We start from the raw sequence: 14,010 nt of genomic DNA, 5'->3' as shown, positions 1-14,010 counted from the left end.
TATACCGCCCATCCTTAATTGCCCAGGGGCAGTTAAGAGTCCACCACTACTTTCTGGTTTCCTGCTTTCTGACTTCCTATTGACTTTAAAAAAAGTCACTGTCACAATATTCCAGTCTAAGGGACCTACCACCAAAGAAGGGAGTTTTGGGAAGTTAAACCCAATGCATGTGGTAATGTGGCCGAATGGTCTCGGGCACTGGATTCAGGGTTCCAGTCTTCAAGGAGGCACTGCCACGTACACTGGCAGCGTGTTGTGTTGGTTGGCTATTATAAAGGGTGGCACAGTGGCTCAGTGGTTAGCACTGCAGACTCATAGAGTCAGGGACCAGGGTTCAATTGTACCCTTAGATGACTGTCTGTGTGGAGTTTGCACATTCTCCTTGTGTCGGCGTGGGTTTCCTCCGGGTGCTCCGGTTTCCTCCCACAATCCAAAGACGTGCAGGTTAGGTGAATTGGCTATGATAAAGTTGCCACCCAGGTTGACAGGGCTGTTAAGAAGGCATACAGTGTTTTAGCTTTTACTAATAGAGGGATCAAGTTCCGGAACCGTGAGGTTTTGCTGCAGCTGTACAAAACTCCGGTGCAGCCGCACTTGGAGTATTGTGTACAGTTCTGGTCACTGCATTATAAGAAGGATGTGGAAGCTTTGGAAAGGGTGCAGAGGAGATTTACTAGGATGTTGCCTGGTATGGAGGGAAGGTCTTACGAAGAAAGGCTGAGGGACTTGAGGCTGTTTTCATTAGAGAGAAGAAGGTTGAGAGGTGACTTAATTGAAACATATAAAATAATCAGAGGGTTAGATAGGGTGAATAGGGAGAGCCTTTTTCCTAGGATGGTGACGGCAAGCACGAGGGGGCATAGCTTTAAATTGAGGGTTGAAAGACATAGGACAGATGTCAGAGGTAGTTTCTTTACTCAGAGTAGTAAGGGAATGAAACGCTTTGCCTGCAACGGTAGTAGATTTGCCAATTTTAAGTACATTTAAGTCATCATTGGACAAGCGTATGGACGTACATGGAATAGTGTAGGTTAGATGGGCTTCAGATCGGTATGACAGGTCGGCACAACATCAAAGGCCGAAGGGCCTGTACTGTGCTGTAATGTTCTAAATTGCCCGAAGTGTTCAGCGATATTTAGATTAGGTGGGTTAGAGGCAGATGGATCTGGGTGGGATGCTCAGAGGGTTGGTGTGGACTTGTTGGGCTGAAGGGTCTGTTTCTACACTGTAGGGATTCTAGTAGAATCTACTATCTTACTAGCTGATTCTCCTTTAAGATTCAAAGGTGAGGTCCAGTAGGGCCCGGGCACTTATCAGCACGCAGATCTAAAAATTTACTCAGTCTCACATTTCCGGCGGCTGCACTGTGCATGCACCTACAACAGGGCGCATTAAGGTTCAAAGCAGCAGCTCACCACCACATTCTCACAGTAATCCGAATGGACAATAAATGCTGACCCACCCTGTGGAGCCCTAAAAATCCTGATTAAATACACAAAATTGTCTTGTGCAGTTCACGGGATTTTGCTGTTCACAATTTGGCTACCACTTTTCCTATATTACAACAACTCAAAAATACTTTGAATACTTCAAACGTAAAGTACTTAAGGACACCTTGAGGTTGTGAACGCTAAGGAGTTCCATTGAATAATCAAAGAAACACAAACTGCAAACATCGATCAATAAATTAAGAGAGTTGTTGCAACTCACCTCAGGCTTGGATTCTAGTTCATCTGACAACATAGATTCAACCTCGGATTTCTGTAAAGAGAAGCAGCACGCTCTGTTGTTTTTGAGTTTTAACAATAAAAAAGCAAAGACTCTGCTGATCCATCAGTGATTTCCATCATTGAGCTACACTGCACAAGCAGCTATGGTCTGTTCTAGATTAGCTGATCTCAGCATTTGGGGGCTCAGAGTATACTTTAAATTAACCTCAATATCACGTATTAGGGAAAAAGGGAAGGGATAGAAGGGAGCCGCGAAAGAAACAAATCAAGAATCACACTCTGACTCCCTACCCGGTTACCCCCAATGGAAGTTTGGGATGCAATTTGGGAAGATGCAATTGAGACACCCTTAACTTGAAAGACAGGAGAAAAATCACCATTGAGGCATACGTGTGCATAATGGGAAAGTTAGTGTAGAAATTAACTGTATCCCATTGAGGGTCACTGCCTATTCTGTACAGCCTCAAGTATACACAAGTCTAATTTCATCTTAATAAAAACTGAAAGAACTACAGATATTGTGAATCAAAGACAATCTGAGGAAAGGTCACTTGACCAGAAGAGTTAATTCGGACTGTTCTCCACAGATGCTGCCAGACCTGCTGAGGTTTTTCAGCAATTTCTGTTTTTGTCTCTACTCACCTTACACAGTATCCCCGCAACATGCAGAACTAACCCAAGCCAACTATCTATCTCTTGTGCTCCCCTGGATTCTGCTGGACATTCACGCAGGAGCACAGAACAAATTAAGAAGAGTAACCCCAAAGGAGCCTGCTCTGCCATTCAATGAGATCACGACTGATCTGATTACCCCACATTCTTACCTAGCCCAATAACTTTTCACCCACATTTTTATAACAAAACTACCAAGTTTCCACCACTTTTCCACAGAGTCACAGAATTACAACAGAAAAGGTGATTGTTCACCCACTGTGCCTGCACTAGTTCTGTTATTCAATGCTAATCTTTTGCCTTTTTCCCGAATCTCTGGACACCATCCAAATAATCATGCCATGTCCTCTTGAATGCCTCATTTGAACCTACTTCTACCACACTTTCAGGCAGCACATTCCATACCCTAACTAATCACTGTGTGAATTTCTTTTTCATAGAGTCATATAGTAAAACAGCACGGAAACAGGCCCTTTGGCCCAAACTGGTCCATGCTGATCATGGTGCCCACTCAGCTAGTTCCAAGTGCCTGCATTTTGTCTGTATTCCTCTCAATCCTTCCCATCCACGTTCCTATCCACATGTTTTTTAAAAGTTGCTACTGCCTCAACCACTTTCTCTGGCAGCCCATTCCATATACACGCCACTCTCTGCATCAACAAGTTGCCCCATAGGTCGTTCTTAAATCTTTCCCCTCTCACCTTAAACCTACGCCCTCTAGTTTTCAATTCCCCATCCCTGGGAAAAAGACTACATGCATTCATCTTATCTATGCCACTCATAATTTTATACAGCTCAACAAGGTCACCCCCTCATTCTCCTATGTTCCAAGGAATAAAATCCTATCCTGATCAACCTCTCCCTAAAAACTCAGGCCTACTAGTCCTGGCAACATCCATGTAAAACCTCTTCACACACTATATCTTTCCTATAACAGGATGACCAAAACCAGACACAATACTCCAAGTGCAGCATCAGCAACGACTTACGCAACTGAAACATATTGTCCCAAATCCTATACTCAAAGTCTGACTGATGACAGCTAGCATGCTTAATGCTTCTTCACCACCCTGACCACCTGTGGTGTTGCTTTCAATTAACTATGTCCCTTGTACTCCTCGGTCCCTCTGTTCCACAACACTCCTCAGGACCTTCCCATTTACTGTGTAAGACCTACTTTGGTTTGACATTACAAAGTGCAACACCTCAAACTTATCGGTATTGAATTGCACCTGCCAATCCTCATCTCACTTCTCCATCTGATCAAGATCCCTCTGTAATTTCTCACATCACCCTTGCTTCATTTGCACCTCACTTTAAATCCAAGCCCTTTCTTTTAGTTTCTTTCACAAGGAACAACAGTTTCTCCCTATCTGTTCTGTCCATCAGCTCATGAAATCTGATCAGATTTCCTCTCATCCTCCCTCTCTCCAGGGAAACCATTCCCAACTTCTTCAATCTATCCTCATCACTGAAGTTTCTCATACCTGGAACCATTCTATAAATCACTTTTAAATTCTCTCCAATGCATTCAAATCTTTCCTATCATGTGGCATTCATAATTGTATACAATACTCCAGATGGGGACCTAACAAGTATCCTTTACGAGTTCTTTATCACCTCGCTGCTCTTATACTCTATGCCACTTTTGAGAAGCGGTTCTAAAGAGTCATAACACTTAAATAAAATTGTTACAGAAGTAGTAGGAACTGCCAATGCTGAAGCATCTGAGATAGATTCTTCGCAGCATTCTTTAGAGCAGGCCAAGCAGCATCAGAGGGGCATCAGAGGAACCCTGCAGCCCAAGGGTATCAATGTGGACTTCACAAACTTCAAAATCTCCCCTCCCCCGACCGCAGGCCAAAATCAGCCCAGCTCGTCCCCGCCTCAAGCCCCACCCCCATCTCCTACCCACTAACCTCATCCTGCCTCCCTGACCTATCCATCCTCCATGGACCAACCTATCCCCTCCCTAACTCCCCACCTACATTCACCTTTACTGGCTCCAACCCCACCTCTTTGACCTGTCTGTCTCCTCTCCACCTATCTTCTCCTCTATCCATCTTCTATCCACCTCCCCCTCTCTCCCGATTTATTTCAGAATCCCCTTCCCCTCCTCCATTTCTGAAGAGGGGTCTCAACCTGAAACATCAGCTTTCCTGCTCCTCTGATGCTGCTTGGCCCACTGTGTTCATCCAGCTCTACACCTTGTTAACTCAAATAAAATATTTGTCTCATTGCAACTTTAAATGCCTGACCCTTGATTTTTAAATGGTGATATCTAATGCTAGGTTCTCCCAGAAGCAGAAACATCTTTTCCACAGGCATGTTGTCAAAACCTTTCAGTATCTTATTTGTATGCATCAATTCGTCTCCTATCCTTCTAACCTCAAGGATACAAGTCCTGTCCTGCCTTCTGAGGAAATATTATCAGTCCTGTATCAGTAAGATTGACCACCACACAGGCCTCGTGGAGACAAAGTCCTGCCTTCATACTGAGAATATGTTGTAGGGCACTATCACTACACGAAATGGGACAGACTTCGAACAGGTCTGGCAACTCAAGACTGGGCATCCATGATGCGCTTTGGGAGGTCAACAGCAGAACTATACTCAAGCACAATTTTGTAACCTCATAGCCTGGCATATCCCCCACTTAACCATTACCATCAACCCTGGCTCAATGGGGAGTGTAGGAGGACATGCCAGGAGCAGCATCAGGCATACCTAAAAATAAGCTGTCAACCTGGTGAAGCGCCAAACAGGACTACTTACATGCTAAACAGCATAAACGGCGAGTGATAGACAGAGCCAAATTATACCACATCCAATGGATCAGATCTGAGCTCTGCAGTCCTACCACATCCAGTCACGGTGGTGGCGGAAAATCCACAAGTATTCCTACCCTCAATGATGGAAGAGCTCAATACATCAGTGCGAAAGATAAGGCTTAGTACTTGCAGCAGCCTCCAGCCAGAAGTACCAAGTGGATTATCCTTCTCACCGTCCACCAATGGTCCCCAGCATTACAGATACTAGGTTTCAGTCAATTTAATTCACTCCACATGATAGCAAGACTTGATCAGAGGAGAGGGGCATTGACAACATTCCAGCAATAGTACTGGAGAGTTGTGACAAGAACTTGCCATTCCCCTCGTCCAGCTCTTCCAGTGCAGTTACAACACTCTCATCTACCCAGCACTGTGGGAAATTGCCCAGGTACATCCTGTACACTAAAAAAAAGAACAAATCCACCCCAGCAAAATACCACCCCATCAGTCTACCTGGTCATCAGTAAGTGATGGAAGGTGTCATCAACAGGGCGGTCAAGCAGCACCTGGTCAGCAATAACCTTGTCAGAGATGTGCAGCTTGAGTTCTTCCAGGGCCACCCAACTCCTGACTTCATTACAGCCTTGGTTCAAACATGGACAAAGAGCAAAGCTCCAGAGGTTAGATGAGAGGGATTGCTCTTGATATCAAGGATGCAGTTTATTGAGTGTTGCTTCATAGAGCCTTAGAAAAACTGGAATCAATGGGCATCAGGGGCAAACTCTCTGATTAGCAAGTTTGCAGATGACACTAACTGATTCATGGAGTAGCAGATTGTGAAGGGGACTGTCAGAGAATGCAGCAGAATATATATAGATTGGAGAGTTGGGCGGAGAAATGACAGATGGAGTTCAATCCAGGAAAATGCGAGGTGATATATTTTGGGAGAGCCAATTCAAGAACGAACTATACGGTAAATGGAAAAGCCCTGGGGAAAACTGATGTATAGAGAGATCTGGATGATAAGGTCCATTGTACCCAGGAGGTGGCAACACAAGTCGATAGAGTGGTCACAAAGGCATACGGCATGCTTTCATTCATCGGATGGGGTATTGAGTACAAGAGTTGGCAGGTCATGTTACAGTTATATAGGACTTTGGTTCGGCCACATTTAGAGTACTGCATACAGTTCTGGTCACCACATTACCAAAAGGATGTGGATACTTTGGAGAGGGTGCAGAGGAAGTCCACCAGAATGCTGCCTGGTATTGAGTGCTCTAGCTATGAAGAGAGGTTGAGTAGATTAGGGTTATTTACATCAGAAAGATGGAGGTTGAGGGGGGGACCTGATTGAAGTTTACAAAATCAAGAGAAATATAAACAGGGTGGATAGCAAGAAGTTTTTTCCCCAGAGTGGGGAACTCAATTACTAGGCGTCACAATTTCAAGTTGAGGGGGGAAAAATTTAAGGGAGTTATACATGGAAAGTTCTTTACACAAAGAGTGGTGGGTGCCTGGAAAGCGTTGCCAGTGGAGGTGGTAGAGGCAGGCATGATAGCGTCATTTAAGATGTATCTGGACAGATACATGAATGGGCAGTGAGTAGAGGGATACAGATCCTTGGAAAATAGATGACAGGTTTAGGTAGAGGATCTGGATCAACACAGGCTTGGAGGGCCAAAGGTCCTGTTCCAGTGTTGTAATTTTCTTTGTTCTTTGTTTATTCTTTGTTCTCCGGTGGTTGGAGTCACAGCTGACTCATAGGAAGATGGTATTGGTTGTTGGTGGTCAGTCATCTCAGCTCCATGACATCACTGCAGGAGTTCCTCAGGGTAGTGTCCTAGGCCCTTCCATCATAAGGGATGTTTGCCAATGATTGCACAACTCATCAGATATTGAAACACTACATTCAAGTGCAGCAAGATCTGTACAACATCCAAGGTTGGTTTGACAGTGGCAAGTAACATTTGCACCACAATGCAAGGCAATGACCCGATAATCTAACCACCATCGGTTGACATTCAAACAGGTTACCATCACTGAATACCTCGCGCCCAACACCTTGGGGGTTACCATTGATCAGAAATTTACTGGACCTACCACATATACACAGTGGCTACAAGAGCAGGCCAGAAGCGAGGAATACTGAGACAAGTAACTGATCTACTGACTCCTCAAAGCTTGTCCACCATCTACAAGGCACAAGTCAGGAGTGTGACAGAATACTCCCCAGTTGCCTGGATGAGTACAGTTCCAACAACACTCAAGAAGCGTGGCACCATTCAGGACAGATTAGCCTACTTGACTGGCGCCACATCCACATGCATCCATTTGGGTGGCACACTTGCTCACTGGTTAGCACTGCTGCCTCACAGTGCCAGGGACCCAGGTTCAATTGCACCCTCAGGTGACTGTCTGTGAGGAGGCTGCACAATCCCCATCTCTCCAACTTCCTCCCACTTCCTTCCAAAGATGTGAAGGTTAGGTAGAATTGCCTTAAGACATGCAGGGTTACGGGCATAGGGTCTGGGTGGGATGCTCTTCAGAGGGTCAGCGTTGATGCAATGGGCTGAATGACATGCTCCCACACTGTAGGGATTCTATGATTTCCTCCACTACTAACACTCAGTAGCTGCAGTGAGTACTGCCTACAAGATGCATTGCAAAGTTTACCAAAGAAACTTAAACAGCATCTCCTAAACTCTCAACCACTTCCATCTGGAAGAACAAGGGCAAGAGATACATGGCAACACCACTACCCCTAAGTTCTCCTCCAAACCATTCACAATCCACACTTGGAAATGTATTTCCATTCCTTTGCTGCTGCTGCTGGGTCAAAATCCTGGAATTCCTACCCCCAGGGCATTGTGGGTCTACCAACACCATGTGGCTAGCAGTGGATCAAGAAGGAAGTTCATCACCATCTTTTCAAGGGCAACTAGGGAAGGCAACACATGCAGGCCCAGCCAGCAATGGCCACGTCCCACAAGGGAGTAAAAAATAAACTTCTCTGAGCTACTTCCAAGGCATTTGCATTGTTCTTTAAATAAGACGAACAATCCTCTATACAGTACTCTAGAACTGCTCAAGGAGTCTAATGAGACCATCAAGCCTCTGCAATCCTCTAAAAGGATTTGAATTATAAGCTTCACTCCCTGCTGCTTCTGCACAGTCTGCAATGTTTTCATTTCAAACCATTCACTCCATAATAGCACACAATGGACCCTGCATTACTCTGATATCTAAAATCACGTACTTTCTGATTTGGACAGTCTTTTCAAAGGCGAACAAAAACAAAGTTGCCGGAAAAGCTCAGCAGGTCTGGCAGCATCTGGAGGAGAAAACAGAGTTAACATTTCGGGTCCAGTGACCCTTCCTCAGAAGGCGCTCCTTACCTCAAATATACAGGAAGATGATTTCTTCAGTGAGGATACTTTGCATTAATACACTTGACTGATCTTGAAGTGCTTTTGAGCATGCCCTCTCTGAAACAGACATATCAGAAAATCGCTAAACAAATAAAATATAATCAAATTGGCATTTTACTATGTTCAAAGCAGACGTCGGTAACAACACACTCCTTTCTCAGGCAAGCATTAGCATTAACACTCTACTCGCAGATCAGGGACGGCATAGTCCCTGTACACAATCCTAAATAACATGAGCTAGCCCTACTGTCAGAAAACGACCCACTCAGCTTCATTGCTTCAGCACTTTCACCCAAACTAGCCACCCGAAAACAGTGGCATCAACTGTGGTTCTGTTGGTATCAATGACTTAGAAGATTGTGGCTTCAAACCCCACTCCACAGCCTGAAAGCACAGTCCAAGCTGAATGCCCAATGCAATATTGCGGGAGCACTGCTGGTGCATTCCCTCAGATGAGAGATTAAACTAGGTCACTCTGTCCTCACACATGAGTGCAAAAGATCCCACGGCATTTGCAGAGGCAAATAGGCAAGTTTCTGGGCCAATATGTGTGCTTCAACCGAAACAGTTAATCTGGTCATTGCACAATTAGAATGATTTTACATTTGACTGCTGCATTTCCAATATCACAACTCTGGTTGCACTTCCAAAGTAATTAATTGGCCACAAAGTTATTTTTTAAATACAAAATGAGGACATTAAAGGTATTGTGCAAATACCAACTCTTTCTTTCAAGAATAAATTAAACACTGCAGTGGCATTGATTTGAAAAGATCCCCGGTTCATTTTCTAATCAGTTTACTGATCTCAAAAAGAACAAACAAATTCAGTAGAAAACATATCAGCATATCATTAGCAGGTGAAATGTTTGGGAGGAGTGGGGCAGCAGGAGCAGTGGATCAGCCAAGTCTCACAGCTCTGATCACTGTTCAGCAATATGTGTGCAAATGTGTGGATGTTGGTGAGGAGAGGATTGGGGCTATATTAAGATGCCTTCAACATCGAGCAATCAGTCGACATTACACCAATGTGACACACTGAACTCATGGTGAATGGAAGAGATATCAAATATTAGAATGAACTGAGGAACCATGGTCTCATCCATGTGAGTGAGTGAGAACAAGATAGACAAATGACTTCAAACAAATGCTCTGAGCCTTACACTTCCTGAATTGTTTTTGACCTCTTCCAAGTCAAAGCATTGCACAAAAGGATATGAGTTATCGGACTTGAGAAAGAAGGCTTCATCACGAGAGAAAAGGCCACATGGACAAACTGACCTTTTCCAGTTCAACATCTTCATCATGATGTTCCAGAGACACAAGTTCAAATCCAAACACAGCAATTTCAGTAATTTAAATTAACTAATAAATCTGGAATAAAAATCTAATCTTGATAATTCTGATCATAAAACATCAGATTGTCATAAAATGTGGGGGGCAATGGCCTAGAGTTATTAATAGCTGGACTGTTAATCCAAAGACCAGGCAACATTCTGGGTACCTGGTTCAAATCCTGCCACGGAAGACGGTGGAATTCGAATTCAATAAATATCTGGAATTAACAATCTAATGATGATTGTAAATCCATTGCCAATTGTCAGAAAAAATCGCATTTGGCTCTCCAATGTTCTTTAGGGAAGGAAACTGCCATCCTTACCTGGTCTGGTCTACATGTGACTCCAGTCCCACAGCAATGTGGTCAACTGTCACTGGGCAACTAGGGATGGGCAATAAATGCTGCCCGGCCAGCAACACCCTCATCCCATGAATGAATAAAGGATTGGTTCACTCTTGCCCTTCTGGAAGGGAAATCTGCCATCTTTAACCAGTTTGGCCTGTGGCTGCAAACCCGCAACATAGTTGACTTTTAACCGTCCTCTGAAATGTATCAAATAGCTACAAAAAAGTCAAAGATAAATAGAATTGGACAGACCATCCAGCAGCAAAATAGCCACGAGAAAATGTTTCCATTTGAGAGAGAGATTAGGACATGAGGGCACAGCCTTAGAGTAAATTTTAACCTTTTAAAACGGAGATGAGGAGAAACTTCTTCAACCAGAGAGTGGTAAATCTACGTGATTCACTGCCATAGAAGGCTGTGGAGGCCAGGTCATTGAGTACATTTAAGACTGAGATAGACAGATCCTTGATTATCAAGGGGCTCAAGGTTAAAGGGAGAAAGCGGGAGAATGGGGTTGAGGAACTTATCAGCCATGATTGAATGGTGGAGCAGACTCAATGGACCGAATGGCCTAATTTCCGCTCTTATGTCTTATGGTCTTAAAAACTTTCACTGTCACTAGTCCTGGAGTTATCTCCCCAACAATCTGAATCTTGCAGCTCATCATCACTTTTGGCCATTAATTACTGTACTTGTCACAGATACTACATCTTATCATTGAAAGGCTCTTGTGGCACCCCTACCTGAGCCAGAAGACTCAGGTTCAAGATTAACTTTCTCCAAAGGTGTATCATTAAATCCCTGAACAGTGATCATTTTTTAAAAAAACCCTATGAGCAAAGGAGTCTTGTGGCACCATGGTAGTAGGCAAGAGGCCTGGGTTCAAGTCCCAACCACTCCAGAAGTGTGTCACAACATACTTGAACAGGTTGACCAAAAATATCAACAGGTGAATGATTTTTTAAAAATGTATTTCACCTTTTATAGAATCAAAAATTGCAACAGCATGCCATCTGATCCACTGTATCAGTGCTGGCACCTCAAAGATCTCAACTGGTCTTTTTTGAAATCCCTCACAGACCTGCCTTCCTCACCTTATTTTGAAAGAGTAAACCAGATCCTAACAACTCATTCCTTCCACAGAAATCAAATTCTTCCTCCCTGTTCCCCCAGCCCAACCCTTCCCTCACACTAATTCTTTAAAACAATTATTTTAAACCACTTACTGCTCCAACCTGACAATGGGACAGTTTGTATCCGCTCCAATTTACCAAAGCCTCTGACCACCTGTACCAAAGCCAGCCCTAAGCAGGGGAGGCTCAGGCTCCATGGCCTGAAATATCTAGTACACCTCCTTTCTGCCCTTAACGCCAGAGTAGTTGATGATCAGACTCAACACTACTTCCCACATGCAGGAGATTAACGAAAGAGGTTCGAAACTACAGAGGGTGGGGGTGGGAAAAGTGTAGCTACAGTAGTCGAGGAAAAATTAATCGAGACCACGAAAAGGAAGAGCCTTTGAAACATGGTTTCTAATGATGCCTTAATAAAAACAAAATCAACAACACGGATATACAAAATAACAACTGTTCCCTCTCATTGAGCTGAATGAAAAGCTGATAGAGAAAGGTCACGACAGACTTACAGATTAACAGCACAGCCACTGAGTGAATGGGTGGAGGTCATGGAGCAGAGCCTTCCCCCGCCTCCAAACCCCCTCCTCCTATTACCCCCATCCCCGACAGACACGCAGTTCTCAGCGCCAAGACCCCACTAGCGGTAAGGAAGCGGATGTGTCTGCACAGCGCCTGCGCCACCCCCCACAGATTGCTACATTCGGGCTCCCCAGGCTACGGAAGCCGAACAACAGAAAACACACAGTGCTAGAGTCCTGTCGAAATGCGCTACAGCCCTCCTTATTCCTACCCCTCCACCGACCTCGCCACTTCCATTCACTCCCCTCCCCTCCATTTTCCCATCCACCTTCCCCCCCTCCCCCCCCTCCCCTCCCCCTCCCCCACCCTCCCCTCCCCCTCCCCACCATCCCCCTCCCTCCCCCTCCCTCTCCCCCACCCCTCCCCCTCCCCTGCCCTCCCCCCCTCCCCTCCCCCCCTCCCCTGCCCTCCCCTCCACCCCCTGCCCTCCCCTCCTCCCCTTCCCTCCCCCCCCCCCTCCCCTGCCCTCCTCTCCCCCCCCTCCCCTGCCCTCCTCTCCCCCCCCTCCCCTGCCCTCCTCTCCCCCCCCTCCCCTGCCCCTCCTCTCCCCCCCCTCCCCTCCCTCCTCTCCCCCCCCCACCCCCCCCTCCCCCTCCCCCTCCCTCCCCCACCCCCCTCCCCCCCCCTCCCCCTCCCCCTCCCCCCCCTCCCCCCTCCCCCTCCTCCTCCCCCTCCTCCCCTCCCCCCTCCCCCCCCTCTCCCCCACCCCCACCCCCCCTCCCCCCTCCCCCCCTCTCCCCACCCCCACCCCCCCTCCCCCCTCCCCCCACCCCCCCTCTCCCCACCCCCACCTCCCCCCCTCTCCCCACCCCCACCTCCCCCCCCCTCCCCTCCCCCCTCCCCCTCCCTCCCCTCCCCCCTCCCCCTCCCCCCTCCCCTCCCCCCTCCCCCCTCCCCCCTCCCCTCCCCCCTCCCCCTCCCCCCCTCCCCCTCCCCCTCCCCCCTCCCCTCCCCCCCTCCCCCCGTCCCCTCCCCCCCTCCCCCCGTCCCCTCCCCCCCTCCCCCCCTCCCCCCCCTCCCCTCCCCCCCCTCCCCTCCCCCCCCCCTCCCCCCCCCTCCCCCTCCCCCGCCCTCCCCTCCCCCGCCCTCCCCCGCCCTCCCCCCCCTCCCCTCCCCCGCCCTCCCCCGCCCTCCCCTGCCCTCCCCCCCCTCCCCCCCCGCCCTCCCCCCCCTCCCCCCCCGCCCTCCCCTGCCCTCCCCCCCCCTCCCCCCCCTCCCCTCCCCTGCCCTCCCCCCCCTCCCCCCTCCTCCCCTCCCCTGCCCTCCCCCCCCTCCCCCCTCCCCCCTCCCCCCCCTCCCCCCTCCCCCCTCCCCCCCACCTCCCCTCCCCCCTCCCCCCCTCCTCCCCCTCCCCTGCCCTCCCCCCTCCTCCCCTCCCCTGCCCTCCCCCCTCCTCCCCTCCCCTGCCCTCCCCCCTCCTCCCCTCCCCTGCCCTCCCTCCCCCTCCCCTCCCCTGCCCTCCCTCCCCCTCCCCTCCCTCCCTCCCTCCCCTCCCTCCCCTCCCCCTCCCCTCCCTCCCCTCCCCCTCCCCTCCCTCCCCTCCCCCTCCCCTCCCTCCCCCCCCTCCCCTCCCCCCCCCCCCCCTCCCCTCCCCCCCCTCCTCCCCTCCCCTCCCCCCCCTCCCTCCCCTCCCCTCCCCCCCCTCCCTCCCCTCCCCTCCCCCCCCCCTCCCCTCCCCTCCCCCCCCTCCCCTCCCCTCCCCCCTCCCCTCCCCCCCCCTCCCCCTCCCCTCCCCCCCCCACCTCCCCCCCCTCCTCCCCCCCCTCCTCCCTCCCCCCCCCCACCTCCCCCCCCTCCTCCCTCCCCTCCCCCACCCTCCCCTCCCCGCCCTCCCACCCCTCCCCCACCCGCCCTCCCACCTCCCCCCTCCCCCACCCGCCCTCCCACCCCTCCCCCACCCTCCCACCCCCTCCCCCACCCTCCCACCCCTCCCCCACCCTCCCCCTCCCCGCCCTCCCCTCCCCGCCCTCCCACCCCTCCCCCGCCCTCCCCTCCCCGCCCTCCCCTCCCC

At 49.2% G+C, this 14,010-nt stretch overlaps 1 protein-coding gene across 4 annotated transcripts in view; it reads right to left on the bottom strand.

Annotated features, from left to right (window-relative positions):
- Positions 1-12,035, bottom strand: part of znf410 (zinc finger protein 410) — a 41,196-nt gene extending 29,161 nt beyond the window's left edge. For all 4 annotated transcript variants that reach the window (XM_048538104.2, XM_048538108.2, XM_048538107.2 and 1 more), the window contains exons 1-3: positions 11,930-12,035; positions 8,569-8,658; positions 1,711-1,761 (exon numbers count right to left, since the gene is read on the bottom strand). In XM_048538104.2, coding sequence (XP_048394061.1) covers positions 1,711-1,743 — 33 coding nt within the window. In that variant the 5' untranslated portion in view covers positions 1,744-1,761; positions 8,569-8,658; positions 11,930-12,035. The remainder of the gene's footprint in view (positions 1-1,710; positions 1,762-8,568; positions 8,659-11,929) is intronic.
- Between the last annotated feature and the right edge of the window lie 1,975 nt (positions 12,036-14,010).

Source organism: Stegostoma tigrinum, chromosome 10, assembly GCF_030684315.1.
Source record: "Stegostoma tigrinum isolate sSteTig4 chromosome 10, sSteTig4.hap1, whole genome shotgun sequence".
In the NCBI taxonomy this organism is placed as follows: domain Eukaryota; kingdom Metazoa; phylum Chordata; class Chondrichthyes; order Orectolobiformes; family Stegostomatidae; genus Stegostoma; species Stegostoma tigrinum.
The sequence above is the reverse complement of the archived record's forward strand: the minus strand, read 5'-3'. Positions and strand labels throughout refer to the sequence as shown.